Genomic DNA, 16,003 nt, shown 5'->3' with positions numbered 1-16,003 from the left:
TCATCCACCCATCCTTATCCTTTTAATCATTCTGTCCTCGCTCTCCCATCCTTGTCCTTCCGTCCCCATCCTTCAATCCTCATCCACCCATCTTTATCCTTCTATCCCCATCCTTCCATCCTCATCCACCCATCCTTATCATTTTGTCCCTATCCTTCCATCCTCCTCCACTCATCCTTATCCTTCTATCCCGATAGTTTCATCCTCCTCCACCTATCCTTATTCTTCTGTCCCCATCTCTCTGTCTTTGCCCTCATATATTTATCTTTCTATTGCCATCCTTTCATCTTCATCCTCCCATCCTTATCCTTCCAACCCCATCCTTTTATCCTCATCATTTTATCCCCATCCTTTTACCCTCATTCACCTATTCTTATCATTCTGTCCCCATCCTTCCATCCTCATCCACCCATCCATATCCCTCTGTCCCCATCCTTCCATGCTCGTCCTTTTACCCTCATCCATTTATCCTTATCGTTCTATCCCCATCCTTTCATCCTCATCCATCTATCCCCATCCTTCTATCCCTGTCCTTCTGTCCTTGCCCACCCATCCTTATCATTCTGTCCCTATCCTTCCATCCTCATCCACTCATCCATATCCCTCTGTCCCCATCCTTCCATGCTCATCCTCATATCCTTATACTCATCCTCATCCTACCAACGTTGTCCTTCCCTCATCATTCATAATTGTTGATTTACTTATATTATCTGGTTCCTTTACTTATGTGGTAAGGAAGAACAAAAAAAAAAGAGATAGATATATGGATTCATAAGTAAATGAACAAGTTGATGGATGGACAGATGGAAAAGCCAGATAAATGAACAAATAGACAAATGGATAAGTGGATGTACAGACCAATGGGTGGATGGATGGATAGATGGACGAATGGATAGATGAATGGATGGACAGATGCATTGCATAAGGATGATTGGACAGATAGAGCAATAGACAAATAGATGGACAAATGAATGAATAAACTTACAGATGGGCAGATACATTAATGGATGGATTGACAGACAGACAGAGAGGTGGAATGCTGTTTATTTTATTAACTGAACAATCATCTCTAGAGATTTGATTTGGCTATTAAGTGTTTAGGACCAAAGACGGAACTGGCACAGAGAGTTTTTTTAAAGAACAGAAAACTGTTCTTATAGGTACCTAACTATATGTTAACTGAGTGTGTCACTCTTTGTGTGAATAATTTGGGTGTAATTAAAATGTAATGGCGCTCATTTTCACTTTCACAAACAACCTGGTTATAAGCTTTTATTGGTTCACTGTGAGCGAGCTAGACTTTTGCAGGTGATATTTTGGGGTAATACATGTGGTAGGATGCCCTAAATATTTGCTCTGTGTGTGTGTGTGTGTGTGTGTGTGTGTGTGTGTGTGTGTGTGTGTGTGTGTGTGTGTGTGAGTGTGTGTAGGTAAAGAATGTGACTGTAGATGGTCACTTTGGCCCCTGGTCTAGTTGGAGTTCATGCAGTCACAGTGATGGAGGAAGTGTTGGCATGTGTCAGTGTCGAACCCGTGCCTGTAACAGCCCGAGTCCTCAATGTGGAGGAAAACAGTGCCAAGGCAGCAGTGTGGAAGTGGCCAACTGCTCCAGGTACACACACGCATACACATATGTACACACACACCACAAACCATAAACAGTACCTCCCTCTGGCATACACCTGCAGCTTCTGAAACTAATAGTAAAAACATATTTTTATTTCAATAACATTTGTCCGTAACCTAAAGACATGTACTGTGAGAAAATATTAGACATAACATACACATATAAGCAAAGCAGGACTATTCTTGAATGTTTCTACTGTTTTATTTTATTGTTTCATCTTGTATTATGTATATGTATAAATAATTAATTGTATACTATATATAACATTTAAATACAATTTAGAAGCACTTTGCTCACACAGCTATGGAAATTATTATTATTTATTATTATTATTATTATTATTATTATTATTATTATTATTATTATTATTATGCCTTAGTAGTAGTAACAGTACATTTTATAAAAGTATTTTAAAATGTTTCTAAGAGTAAGTGCTAGTGTTTGTCTGTGCTCAGGAATGGAGCATGGACACCATGGACATCCTGGTCCTCCTGCAGTACGAGCTGTGGGATCGGCTTCCAGGTGCGTCAGCGCTCCTGCAGTAACCCAACGCCACGCCACGGGGGACGAGTTTGTGTCGGTCAGAACCGCGAGGAGAGGTAAGGACAAGCTCTGTGCTGAAATCTGAGGCTCATTTGCAGGCCACTCACTAAGACAAGAACTATAGTTATCAATTCTGGTGTGACCTTCACTTTTGTATAATTGTGTCTAGCCTGATTTATAGGGGCACTGTAATTCAACACTGTAGGGATTTTTGCCCTGTTCTTGTTCCCAAAGTTGTTCAGCCGTTTATGATAGGATACATGGCTGACAACCAAATTGGACTGAATACTTACACTAGGTCTTACAGTTAGGTCTTACTATGTCTTATTAACCCCCATTGCATATCAAGTTTATTGTCAAAATTTACAGACTTTCAGCTGTTTTCAATGAACAAATCAAACAAAAGCAATTGAAATTCTACCTGGATGACTGGTTAATTCCAGCACGATCCAGGGAACTGGCGATTCAACATAGAGATGTTGTTCTCACCCTCAAGAAAAGTATGCTTTCTCCAGTGCAGAGGACAAATTTTCTAGAGGTTATAAGGATTCTACTATGATGAGGGTGTTTCTATCCCCAACATGCATAGGGTCAAACCTATTAACAATGAGCAAGATAAAGCTGGATCTCAGCATCCCCTCCAGTCTCTACAAGAGACTGTTTGGGGCTATGACAGTAGCAGCCAATGTCATACCTTTGGGCCTATTGCACAGGAGACCGTTTAAGTGGTGACAGAAACGTCAGGGGTTTCATCCGAGTACGAAACCTCTGAGAGTAATTAGTGTCACATGGCGATGCCTACGGGTCACACTCTAGGGGTGTCTCCTTATTGCAAGAAGGTCATAACAGACACCTCTCTCATGGGCTAACAAGTTCTTGGGAGAGTTCGCCAAGACTGTCTACGTATGCTGCTAGTTGCACCTTATTGGCCAGCTGGAATATGGTTCTCAGAGATAATATCCCTGCTGGACGGCACTCCTTGGGAGATTCACATCCTTAGGAATCTACTGTCACAATTCGGAGAGCTGATTTATCACCCTCAGCCGGAACTATGGAAACTGTGGGTCTGGCCCCTGAGGGGCACAAGCTCATAGATTCTGTTCTCACTACTGAGGTTGTAGAGACCATGTTGAATGCTAGAGCACCATCCATGAGGAACTTGTATGCGCAGAAGTGGAAACTTTTTGTCTCGTAGTGTGAGGAACATCAGTTAGACCCAGTGAACTGTGCAATAGCTACAGTCCTGGAGTTCTTACAAGGGCATTTCTCAGCAGGGTTGACTCCTCTTACATCGGGGTCTATGTGGCCGCCATTTTGTCCAGCCACACCCCTATTGATAGAGCCTCTGTGGTGCAACATCCTCTAACTTCGACAATTGTGCTTGGTGTCAGGCAGCTGATGCCCACCTGCAGACCACACATACCTTCCTGGGACCTTTCTGTGGTCCTGGAAGGTCTTTCAGGTGCACCATTTGAGCCCTAAGAGTCAGCCTCAGAGGCCCTGGCATCTCTCGAGCGAGTAGGAGATCTACATGCTCTCTCTGTTGGCCATTCCACTAGGGGTGTCGCGTCTTCAAAGGCTTTGTCTAAAGGGGTACCCTTACAGGATGTGTGTGCTGCAGTGTGGTGGTCTACACCACACATTCAATCAATATTACAGCCTGGATATACATTCCGCTCCAGGCTCGAGTGTCTTACAGTGACCCTCGGGCTTGGATCTTTTAATACAGGCCATACCCTCAGTATGACGGAGGGGGTATTGTCGTTCCCACAGCATGGAGCCCACACAATGTTGAGTTCCCTTTGAAAGGGAATGTCTGGGTTATGTGTAACCCTGTTCCCTGAGAAGGGAATGAGACATTGCGTAGCTTTGTCATACTGGGGCATGCCTGTGAATTGCATCTTCACTTTAGATAATAGAGGCTGACGGTGAGGTTCACAGGTACCGTTCTTATATCATGCGACGCGCTTAAATGCCACGTCACCTGATCACAGCAGGCCTATAAATAGGCATGATGTTACACAAGCTTCAGATACCAGTCTCGCGCGAGGCTGCTTCCCACAGTGTTGAGCTCACGCAACGTCATGTTCCCTTCTCAGGGAACAGGGGTAACCTAGACATTTTTTTAACTAAGAAAGTTGTGTCATTGTTGATATGGTGAAGTTTTCAGTACAGAGGCAGTTATTTAACATCTATGATTCTGTGGTGTCAGGGTTTTGTAACATTCAGTAAGTTTTAAACCATAGAGAGAGTCCTAAAGACAAAGGACATTATGCTTTCCAGTTTCTTAGCAACATGATAAGCTGCTTTTTTGTCTTGTTAACTTCATGGTGGCGAAAAAAAGAGACTAGTGAATAAATGACTGCCATAATGGAAGTGATAACTGTAACATGATTAATTACAGGACAAACCAGTAATCACCACTGTAGTTCCAGGCATGGTGCAAAGCATAGGTGGCCAACATTAGTAAAGAATAATCCATATTACAGAAAACAAAAAACAGTGGAGAATCAAAACTGGAAAACATGGAACACCGGAAAACATGTATACAGCCTGTGTTATTATATGTTGTGCTGGGAAAAGCACCATGCTTTTCTAAGTAGATTTGTGGTCATAGGATATAGGTTATAGGAACTAACTTGGTTCACGGGCATTATCCAACATTACATGTAGCTTTAAACAGATAAAAATTATGACATGTCCTTCCTTAATTAAGAACAAATGTAATCATTGTCATATTGCTATGGTATAACAGGAATAAAACATTTCTGCACATGCTGTTACAGGCAAATAATCAACCTCCCATCACACCACCCCATCAGTGATTGTTTTCCTATAACAGCAAGCCAGGTCAATTTGATTTATATCAAATCCGAACAAAATGCTAAATAAAAATTCCTGTAAATTGCCTGCAAGATTAGGTCAGATAAACATCTGCCACCATTAAACACTCACACTTGGACTATTTGCATTCATTCCCACATGCCTTCATATCTCTTTTAATGATTAATGACATTATTCTACGCGCCTCCTCCTTTAATGAGAAGACGATCACTTTGACAGGTCCTCCATCTCTCTTTGAGTTACCATGGGAACACGTGGAGCCTTGCATTCCTCAAAGGCAGAGGAGTTATAGTTTTTAAGGACTCGTACTTGGCATTAATTCTTTGGCAATGTTTTGCTACACAGCCTCCTCCTCAGGTTTCTACAACCTCGATATCCAGGGTTCAGGGGCCTTTATTGCTTCAAGAGGCTCGGTATAAATAAGTGGTGAAAAGAAGCAAGCACAGGCTGAGAGTTTGGCTCCATGCTAGCTAATCTTCAAGGCTCCCTGCAAGTTTTTTTATTTACCTGAATCACTTTAACCCAGCTGCTCAGCCCTGAAGTGAACAATAGGTTCGAAAGGAGCTGTGAAGCATTTTCATCTAATGGAAGGAGTGTGTTATAGGCTCTAACATGCTTTGTTAGGCTCATAGAAGGAGTCTGAATTGGACCTCAAATAAAGCGAGCTGTATTCTTGTTTTTGTTCAACATGGAGTCCCTTCTTCTCACCCACACTCTTTTGATGCCGTGTGTGAAAGGTGGCCTGGTTTCATTTGTTAATAATAAGTGAGGGTTTTTTTTTTTCTATCCTGCAAAATCCTCTCCCACTCAGATGTTTGGCGTCTGTTCAAAGGTGGTGTAGTCACACATCGGTCAGGCAGAGCCCCTTACACACAGCTCTACCACTGTCCTGCCACTGTCAGGCATCAGGTGCTTTGTGTGTGAGAGAAAGAAAGAAAAAAGCGATAAAGTTTGGGTTTCTTCCAAAGCTGAGAACATGACCCCAGCCACATTTCATCCTCATAGTGTCTACTGGTGTACGACAGATATAAAACTACCAACGGTTCTCACTTGAATCAGGTTCATCTCAGTGTATCCTGAAATCAATACTATTTAAGAAAGGCAATGCTATTCAGTATAGCAAGAGAGAAAAACACAGCTTGATGCATCAGCTTAAAACGCTTTTGCTATTTGTTCTTTTATCCCTGAGAGCAGGGGCAAATCAGCAGTTAGGGTTCAGTGCTTGTGATTAGAAGGTTGTGCGTTTAAACCCTCATGACTTCCAGAAGACAATTGTTGGGCCTTTGAGCAAGATTAAAAAAGGGATACTTCAGTATTTGTTAATTGAATCTCTGTCCACTGCATATCTAATGTACTCTTACATGACTTTAATAGGAACACCCTGGTAATTCAAGTGAGCAGGAGTTCTACAATTGGAAATACAGTACAGTATGTTAGATGAGAATGGCCAGATGTCAGGAAGTCTACGGTAAATCAAATGACCACTTTTTTTTTTTGTAAACGGTGGTGGACAGAAAAGTATCTCAGAATGTACTTTGAATCTAGAGACAGGTAGGTTACAACAGCAGAAGACCACATCAGGGTCTGCTCCTGTCAGCCAAAAACAAAAATCTGAGGCTCCAGTGGGAACAGGCTGTTTTTCCAGGCAATTTTTCATTACTGAGCCTATCCTTACAGCTTGTCCTCATGACTCTATGCAAGTCAAGTATCTATTAGTAATTTTTAAGTTTGTTCCGTCTGTGTGTGTGTGTGTGTGTGTGTGTGTGTGTGTGTGTGTGTGTGTGTGTGTGTGTGTGTGTGTGTGTGTGTACTTGATTTGGAAAGCTTGACCAAACTCCAGAATCTTATATCTCACCTCAGCCAGACTGCAGCACCACCAAAAACCAAAATAGGCGCCTTGAGGAAGAGCAGATTTTCCATTCTGCCTGAGATGTGTTTGACAAATGAACCAGTTTAGGGATGTCATGCAAAGATTCCCATTCTTTCTATAGCTCTAGGTTGAATCTGCAGTTAATTATTGTTTTTGTTTGTTTGTTTTTTTCTTTTCATTGACTTATTGCTGTTTTCCCCCTCCTCCTACTTATTCTTCTCTGAGTCGCAGTAAACCCATTAAAGTAGGCAAATGTACTTTAGACAAAAACTATTTGCATATGTTAATTGACAACAGGCCGGGATATGCTATAAATCTTTCTCCATATGGATCACTAGACTCTCTTTCCGAGTCATTGTTTTGAGAGAAGTTGTAAATATTGCATTTACTTCAGTGATGTTCTAGTTTCTGAGTTTCTTAGCTTTATATAGCACGTAACAATCCTTAGAGATTTTCTGACAGAAAATGTATACAATTAAGTCTGATGGGGTTTACAAGAGCAGCGCTCACGTAAATCCCCCTTATCCAGGTGTGTATGTACGTACATGTTGGTCTGTACCTAGAGATTATGTTTACAAAATGTTTTAAATTGCTCCTTTTCTGTCTGTGGAAAGAAAAAAGGCAAAAAATGACAGTTTTATAGCATCCAACTGCCACTTCCTGTGTAGATAGTCAATGGAAGATATTAAGCAATATACAGACACAATCCAGTCTCTGCCAGTTACTAAGCTGTTGATTATCTCAGCCTTAGTTAGCCTTAGCCTAAGGATATTCTAAGCTTATCTTTAGATTTTCCACAGCTTATCATCATCTTTACTTGAACATCCCTAATAATTATTCATTTTGGATTATCCATATTTCCTCTGTAGGTGGGACTGTAGTACACTAAGCTTATCCTTAGCTAAATCATCTTTACCTGAACATTTTAACCCCTAATAATTATTCATTTTGAGCTATCCATATTCCCTCTCTAGGTGGGACTGTAGTAAACTAATCCTCTAAAACCTATCCTAGCCTAATTAGCTTGTTTGTTTGTTTTTTTTTAATTATATTCTTAATTAATTGTATCCTTAGCGTTCCTTAGCAAAGTTTGTCTTAGCTTATCTTTAACTAAACTTATGTTGATCTTTTTTATGATTTTTTTCATTATCTTTTCCCTTGCTTTTCTGGGCCTATTTTTATCATTAGACTAATCCTGATATTGTCTTTACTATATCCTTAATTAACGTTATCTTTAGCTTTCACTTAGCAAAGGTTGCTTTAATAAGCTTACTTGTAGCCATCTTGTCATTAAGCGTTCTATTCATTATGTTCATCCTTACATCATCCTTATTATAAACTTATCTATGTTCTATCTAAGTTTTTCTTTGGCTTAGAAAATGTTCCAGCTAAACATTGCTGCCTTTGGTTTATTCTATTTTGATGTTTGATTTTAGCTTGTTTAAATTATCAATCAACAGATTATCTGGAACAGAGAGGGTTAAGGGCCTTGCTCAAGGGCCCAACAGTGGCAGCCTATTACCCTATATTCCATAGATTTTCCTCAGCTTATACTTTTTTCAGCTATTTATTAGTGTTTGATTTATGATATATTCTTCCAAGTAGACTGCTAACTATATAAAGCCTAAACATAACACTACAATTGCTTTCATAATCTTCAAATTTTCCTTCAGGTACTGTAATGAGCACCTCCCATGCCCCCCACACATCTACTGGTCAGCCTGGTCACCATGGGAACGCTGCACGGTGCCATGTGGTGGTGGCATCCAATCTCGTCACAGGGTCTGCGAAAATGGAAACGAATGTCCTGGATGCAGCATGGTATGTCACTCACCTGATGCACACAATCTGAGGTGCAGTTATGATGATAGTTAATTTGGGACATTTTTAACATTCTTACAACACATTCTCACAATATAAAGTACTACTCCTAAAACTTTAGAATGTATTTTGAAAAAGCAGTATATACTGTACTTATCTATGCTCCTCATGACAGGTGTGTGTGTGTGCCATAAATATACATAGTACAGACCTAGATACAGTCGCTGATGATTCATTCTCTTCTCTCTCCTTGGCCACCGTGTTAATGTTCGATCTCTGTGCTATAAAATGAGCAGTCATCTGTTTATATAATGTAAATATAATTACAAAATTAGAAAATGGCATGTTTTTTTTTTTCTCGAAACATCACTCAGATACTTACACACAGAGACATTCTTATGTGCTTAACCTAACTCAGATAAAACACAGATAATTGTATATCTCATATAATTATACTGTATATTGTATACTATAGAAATTATGTTCATTATGCAATTCTATATTCAACCACATCAGATGTGAAACGAATGCGTCGCTTAGTTTGTTTAATCGCGATTAATTGGCTACCAGCTGCTATGGCGAGAAACACAATTGACCAATCAGGATCATGTATTTTTTCACATTACTATTTCAATGCTACTAGTGAGCTTTGAGCATAGAGATATCAACGTTAAAGCTGATGAAGAACTAAATGTTTGCTGCAGGAAGAGAAAAAGAAGGGGAGATCTGGTTTTATGAAGTAAGATATGATTTCCCCTGATTATTAGCATGTTATTTTCATTTTATTCAGCCTTAAATAATTACATGGATTCTGCTTCTTCTATCTGGCACATTCCCAAAAATGCATACAGATCACACAGTGATTCTAATTAGCATATTTCCCAAACCCCATTTCCCCATTCTGATGTTTGATGTGAACTGAAGCTCTTGACGTGTATCTGCATGGGTTTACATATTCTGCTACTGCCACATGATTGTTCCTATTAAATTGGCCGGTAAGTGTTTGTATATCCATGGTGTGCACAGGTGGGTGAAAATGGCAGTAACTGTTTTTTTTTCATAAGAGTTGCTTACTAGTCATTTTAAAACTCTTTTATTTCACAGTGTTACTTTCGGCCAAAAAAATGTCCTGAATGTGAATCTGAACCGAAAAAATATATATATTTTCAGTACTGTTCCACTTTTATTTTTAAAACAGTAAATCCCAATAATATCACACATCTCATATTTCTGTAGGTCACTGCTACACTGCTATGATAGAGGAACTGAGGGATTGCGCTTCTATTATTAGAAGGTGCATATTGCACTAGTATAATGCAATCCATTTTGACATTGATTCCAGGAAGACCACTGCAAATGCCAGGCATCCAGTTTTTGCCCTCAGGCATGTACAATTGTGTGTTGTTTTGCCGTCTGAAGGCTACTCTGCTAGTAGGATGTCAACTGCCCTCAGGGATGATGGGAAGAGAGTATCTCATTCAGGCTAGGTCTCCCAGATGTGGACTTGCTGTGTGATATTTACTGTATTTTCAAAGGCACTCGCTTGGTTTGGATTTCAGCTAAGCCTCTTTCGCATGGCCATGGTTTATATTAACAAAGTTATTCTGGGAACTAACGCAGACAGAGTAGGGGTGCGGACAACTATATTGTGCGTGGTGTTGATTTTCTAGACGTTTGGAGGTTCAGTTTTAGAATACTTAAAATACTGTTAAAGATGACAAACAGTAAAAAAAAAAAAAAAAAAAAAAAAAAAAGAAAAAAATGGAAAGCTTGCATTCAAGTGAAAACAGCTTAAATGTTGGTATTTATCTATCTGGTATTAATTTATTTAAGAAATGAAAGCTTGAAAAAGCACGACTATCTGCGAATCATAGGTATTAGACTGGCCAAGTCAATCGCCAGACCTTAACCCAGTTGAGCAGCATTTCACCTCCTGAAGCGGAGACTGAAGGGAGAAACTCCCCGAAACAACCGGCAACTGAAAGAGGCTGTTATAAAAGCCTTGCAAAGCATGACAAAAAAAGAAACCAACAATTTTGGTGATGTCATTGGGTCACAGGCTTGATGCAGTCATTGCAAGCAGTGTACATGCATCCAAATATTAAGTATTATTTACTTTAATTTACTCCAAGGCTTATCTGTTCTTATACTTTTGCTCACCTAAAAATTGGGTGGCCTGATAGAAAAGGGGGGGGGGGGGGGGACTGAAATACTAAACTCTCATCTCATAACCACCTTTTTACCTCAAACCAAAAGGTATTAAAGTAAATTGGACTTGCTATTTCAATAGTTTTGCAGGTAACTGTATCTCTTCTGTTTTTATTACTACCATTGAAGGTACTGTTGCACTTGGTTTCACAAAAATCCAAAATACTGCTCTTTAACAACAAATAAGACGAGTGGATGCTAAAATTGTACCTTATATTGATTTTTATTTATTTTTATTTATTTTTTTTTAGCTTTGAAAGACATGGGCTTATCCCCTCTCTCTCCTTCATACAAGCTTCCCCTGCATCTCAATACAAAAAAGCTGAAGTATTCGAATTCAAGCTTCAAATTCAAGTAGGAAAATATGAAAGTCAAAATACGAGAAATATTCACAAGAACACAAAAGACCTCTGCCACAAATCCCACAGTGATGATTGTAAATTAGTGCCCCTTTCACCAAGGAACCAAAGAACCAGAGACATATTGGAAAACATTAGCTAAGACTAACAATAAATGACGATCCAAAGTGGTTGAATGCTCATAGCTAGCTGTCAGATTACAAACAAATATATGACTATAGATAAATATAGTGATGCTGTGTTTGAAAATGTTGAGAGTGTAGAGATTTTTTTTTTTTTTTTTGTAATAGTAAGTAAAAAAACAAGCATTTAAGGTGAAAGAAAAATCAAGCAAATTCCAGACACTTAAAAAAACGGACTTTAGTACAATAACAAAGTAAAGTAATTGGACTTGGACTATGTTACTTCCTACATCTGGGCTGCCACCCACTTCAATTTATTTCCACTTTAAAGAGGTTCTCAGAAGAAGTAAGCAACAAATTACAGATGTGGTCAATGCATGACTGAGAGGTCAATACATGCTGCAGTTTGTCCTCTGCTGCTCAATCCCATTTCATTATATGCCACAGACATTCATCGTTCCTCTACAGAGAAGTGTTGGGGTTCTTTTGGGGTTATCCGGCTCATCTATATGTAATTACATTGTGTAATCAAGAATGAAGTGCTCCGGTCAACTGCTGATGTATTCACATATAAAAAGCAGTGCAAGTGCAACAGTGATTACACTTATTCTGGGGCCAGTCATTTCTCAAACCAGATTCATAGTTATTCCATTGAGTGGATGCCGTTTATTAATTGGTACTGGAAGTTGTCTGGAAGCTTAGTTGAAGCTCCACCCCTTGCCTTACCTTTAACCAATCAGCAGTTGTATTGATAGAAAAGGCTAACATTTACTTCAATGTTTATTAGAAACTTCTTTAAAATTCTCTATACACATTATTATTATTATTATTATTATTATTATTATTATTATTATTATTATTATTATTATTATTATTATTATATCTCACTTAAACAGTTGAGAAACTCATTAAAAATGTATTTTGAATTATAGTTGTTTTTTTTCATAAATGTGTGTGGCAAAATTACAGACATCCCTAATCAATATTCAGAATAAAAACAAACTCGTCATACTTTTTATGCCTCCACTAATAGTTGGTGGAGGTATTAAGATTTTGGGTTGTCCGTCCATCCATCCTGGATTCTTGTTAGTGTGATATCTCAAGAATGAACAGCTGAAGGTTTATGTGGAATTATCATTGTAGTCAGCAGATTACCAACAGACTACCAGATAAACCAACTGATTATGTCTTAGAATTGATCATGGTCAAATGTCTGAAATAGTTTTTCTTACATAGCTTCCTTCCTGTTTGTCAACTGAGAGGTTACATACATGGTCATGTTCAGGAACTCAAGGCCCATGGCTATTTAAAAGGTTTGCCATTGGTCTGTCAGTCTAATTGTCAGTCAGTTGCGAATTCTTGTTAGTGTAACATCTCAAAAATTAGTAGTTAAATGTAAGATTTCTATGGTCTTATCCTTGCTACCACCAAAATGAATTGATTTAATTTAGGCATTTATCCAAATATGGTGAAGGTATATTTTAAGGGTAACCAGAAGGACTAGACTTGTTGGTGTTGGAGGAATCAGTGCTATTAATTTTGAGTTCTACTTGTTTTAAGTTGATTTTAATGTTCTCTCTGCTTTTAAGCATGAGTTTGCACATGTCAGTTTCCTTTCTTATTTATCACTGTGGTAAAACCGAAGAGCTTCCAAGACGGTAGCTTAGTGTTAACACTAACATGTTAACTTATCATGTTTGCCTTGCACCTCCGCCCTGTGTGCTCGGAGTTTGCATCTTCTCCCTGTGCTTCGGGGGTTTCCTCCGGGTGTTCCAATTTGCTCCCCCAGTCCAAAGACATCCAATCAGTAGTGGGCTGATTGGCATGTCTAAATTGTTTGTCATGTGAATGTGTGTGTGAGTGTTTGTGCGATTGTACCCTACAATGGATGGGCACCCTGTCCAGGGTGTCCCTTACCCTTAGAAAAAAGCCTCTACTCTCATCCAAAAACAAACTCGAGCGTCTTCAGTTTGCCAGACACTACTGGAACTTCAAATGGGATCGGGTTCTATGGTCAGATGAAAACAATAGAGCTTTTTGGTAATAAACACCAGAGGTGGTTTTGGAGCACACAGAGAGGGAGCCGTATGGAAAAGTACCTCATGCCCACGGTTAAATATGGTGGTGGATCTTTAATGTTTTGGGGCTGTTTTTCTGCCAGAGGACCTGGACATTTTGTTAGGATACACGGCATCATGGACTCGATCATATATCAACAGATATTAAATGAAAACCTGACTGCCTCTGCCAGAAAGCTTCAAATGGGCCGTAGTTGGATGTTCCAGCAGGACAATGATCCAAAACATACATCAAATTCAATACATAGATGGTTTACTGTCCACAAAATCAAGATCCTGCCATGGCCATCCCAGTCCCCTGACCTGAACCCCATAGAAAACCTGTGGGGTGAACTGAAGAGGAGAGTCCACCAGCGTGGACCTCGAAATGTGAAGGATCTGGAGACATTCTGTCTGGAGGAACGCTCTCAGATCCCTCGCCATGTATTCTCCAACCTCATCAGGCGTTATAGGAGACGACTCAGAGCTGTTATCTTGGCAAAGGGAGGTACCCCAAAGTGTTGACTAAATGGGTGCCAATAATTGTGGCACACGTATATTTAACAAAGATTTTTTTTTTATAAACCCGTGTTGTGTTTGCAGTTGTTTGACGTACATGAGAGCAGAGTATTTTTGAGAACTTTCTTAACAAAAGATCAAAAGGTTCAACAATAAAGACAATTTTTCACAGCCTTCTTTGCTCATATTTACCAAGGGTGCCAATATCAGTGAAGGGCAATGTAAATAGTCAAAGTAATTCCTTTGTTTGCAAAAATATGTTTACATTGACAAAAAATGTTAAATATTATACATAACAGACATATACATGACAACTTTGCTTTTAAGTCATTATGACAGATTTATTTAGATTTATTCCTTTATTTAAAATAATAACAATAGACAAATATGAGAAACATGCTAACTGATATCTGTGCATCGAGTTTCCATCTGACGACATGTGCCGTGTGTGTGTGTGTGTGTGTGTTTGGCTAAATATATGTGTGATCTGTGTAATCTCGAGAGCCATGTGCTAGTAGAAATTAATGCTATCATTACCACCTGCTGCCCTCTCCAGATATTAGATGTGTCAGACATAATTGTCAATGGGAAGGCATAACATCTGTTTGTAACTTCTTACATCTTTCTGGGACGCATTTCTTCCCCCAACCATGACCACTGGGAGTCTTTAAAAGTAGTCCAGATGTTCCTTCTGAGAATGAATGAAGTTCCTAAATTGATTGTTTTAAAAAGAGTGGTGAAGCTGACTGGATGTGATGGAAGATTTATTCAATAAGGGAAATGCCACCCTGCTGTTTGGCTGTGAATTAATGTGTGTAGTGTTAATTAACCAGCACTAATTGCATATGCATGGTGCTAGAAAGGTCTTATCCTACATTTCACAGGCGCTCCATGTGAAAAGAAATCGATCGGGTTTCATAAGAAAGTGTCTTAACTTAATGGTTTGAAACTTTTGGATATTTCAAGCCAGAGAGAAAAATGGAAACCAATTTGATTGGTTAATGTCATATGACATTTATTCATTCTGATTCATTCTGACTCATTCAATCAGTTTCGGGCTATACTAGAGAATTTTGGGGTGTACTTACATTCAAGATTACATTCAAGTTAAGACATTTGATTTTGATTATGTTAGTGTTTTTTTTAACCGGTCTTGCCTCGGAACCCACATTTTCTTCTTTATAATAATGTCGCAACCTTTTTAAATATAACTTAATTTTCTTCAAAATATTCCAACGTTAGCCTGACTTGTACATTACATAAAGAATAAAACATGACCGAGCATGCCGCTATTTAAGCAATATTGCATAAGCAACAGTGCGGTTATACAGAATATCAACATGGCTGTGATTAGCCAAGGCGTCCTGATATTCAGTATAACCGCAAGATTGTGAGTGTGATATTGCTTTTATACAACAGTTCTATAAACAAAAAATGAATATCAAGCAGCTAATGTTTTGGACACAATATGGCCACATGTTCTGTTTTTCCCACACGCTTACTTTACAGCATGTTGGCTATAGGTCACATTGAATGCCATTAAAGGTGCTTCTGGTAAAATTGGTGTCACCTCTTCCTTTTTTCATCTGAAAATGAAGATGAAAAACCTCTTTCCTGAAAAATATCGTTTGCCATGACTACTAGCACGTGTTAGTAACTGTTTCGAACTAGGAAGTGGAATTTTAATTGTCGAACACAAACAGGTGGAGTGATACTCATAGTGAAACATGCCGGTGCAGTTATACTAAATATAAACACTCTTGGAAGGCGCTTGAAAGATCAGGTTAGTTTGACCAGAACTAACTGTTATACAAAGGAAAATAATCAGCAACAAGACGGCGTGATATGTTTCAACGCGTATTTAAATAAGAAAAAAAAAAAAATGCAGCTGGTCATGTTACAGAGAAACCACAAAGCCTTTCATCCTTGAAACGTTACAAAGTACTGACACTGGAGACTCCTTACAAAAACGCTAAATAATATAAACAGTTATACATCGTAGAATGGACAAAAGAACCCATGCCTAAATATAC

General features: G+C 38.9%; 1 protein-coding gene across 1 annotated transcript in view; it reads left to right on the top strand.

Moving 5' to 3' along the window:
- Positions 1 to 16,003, top strand: part of sema5a (sema domain, seven thrombospondin repeats (type 1 and type 1-like), transmembrane domain (TM) and short cytoplasmic domain, (semaphorin) 5A) — a 231,168-nt gene that overhangs the window by 153,063 nt on the left and 62,102 nt on the right. The window contains exons 14-16 of the mRNA XM_053674919.1: positions 1,431 to 1,612; positions 2,083 to 2,226; positions 8,558 to 8,705. Coding sequence (XP_053530894.1) covers positions 1,431 to 1,612; positions 2,083 to 2,226; positions 8,558 to 8,705 — 474 coding nt within the window. The remainder of the gene's footprint in view (positions 1 to 1,430; positions 1,613 to 2,082; positions 2,227 to 8,557; positions 8,706 to 16,003) is intronic.

The sequence above is a fragment of the Ictalurus punctatus genome, chromosome 23, assembly GCF_001660625.3.
Source record: "Ictalurus punctatus breed USDA103 chromosome 23, Coco_2.0, whole genome shotgun sequence".
Classification (NCBI taxonomy): domain Eukaryota; kingdom Metazoa; phylum Chordata; class Actinopteri; order Siluriformes; family Ictaluridae; genus Ictalurus; species Ictalurus punctatus.
The sequence above is the reverse complement of the archived record's forward strand: the minus strand, read 5'-3'. Positions and strand labels throughout refer to the sequence as shown.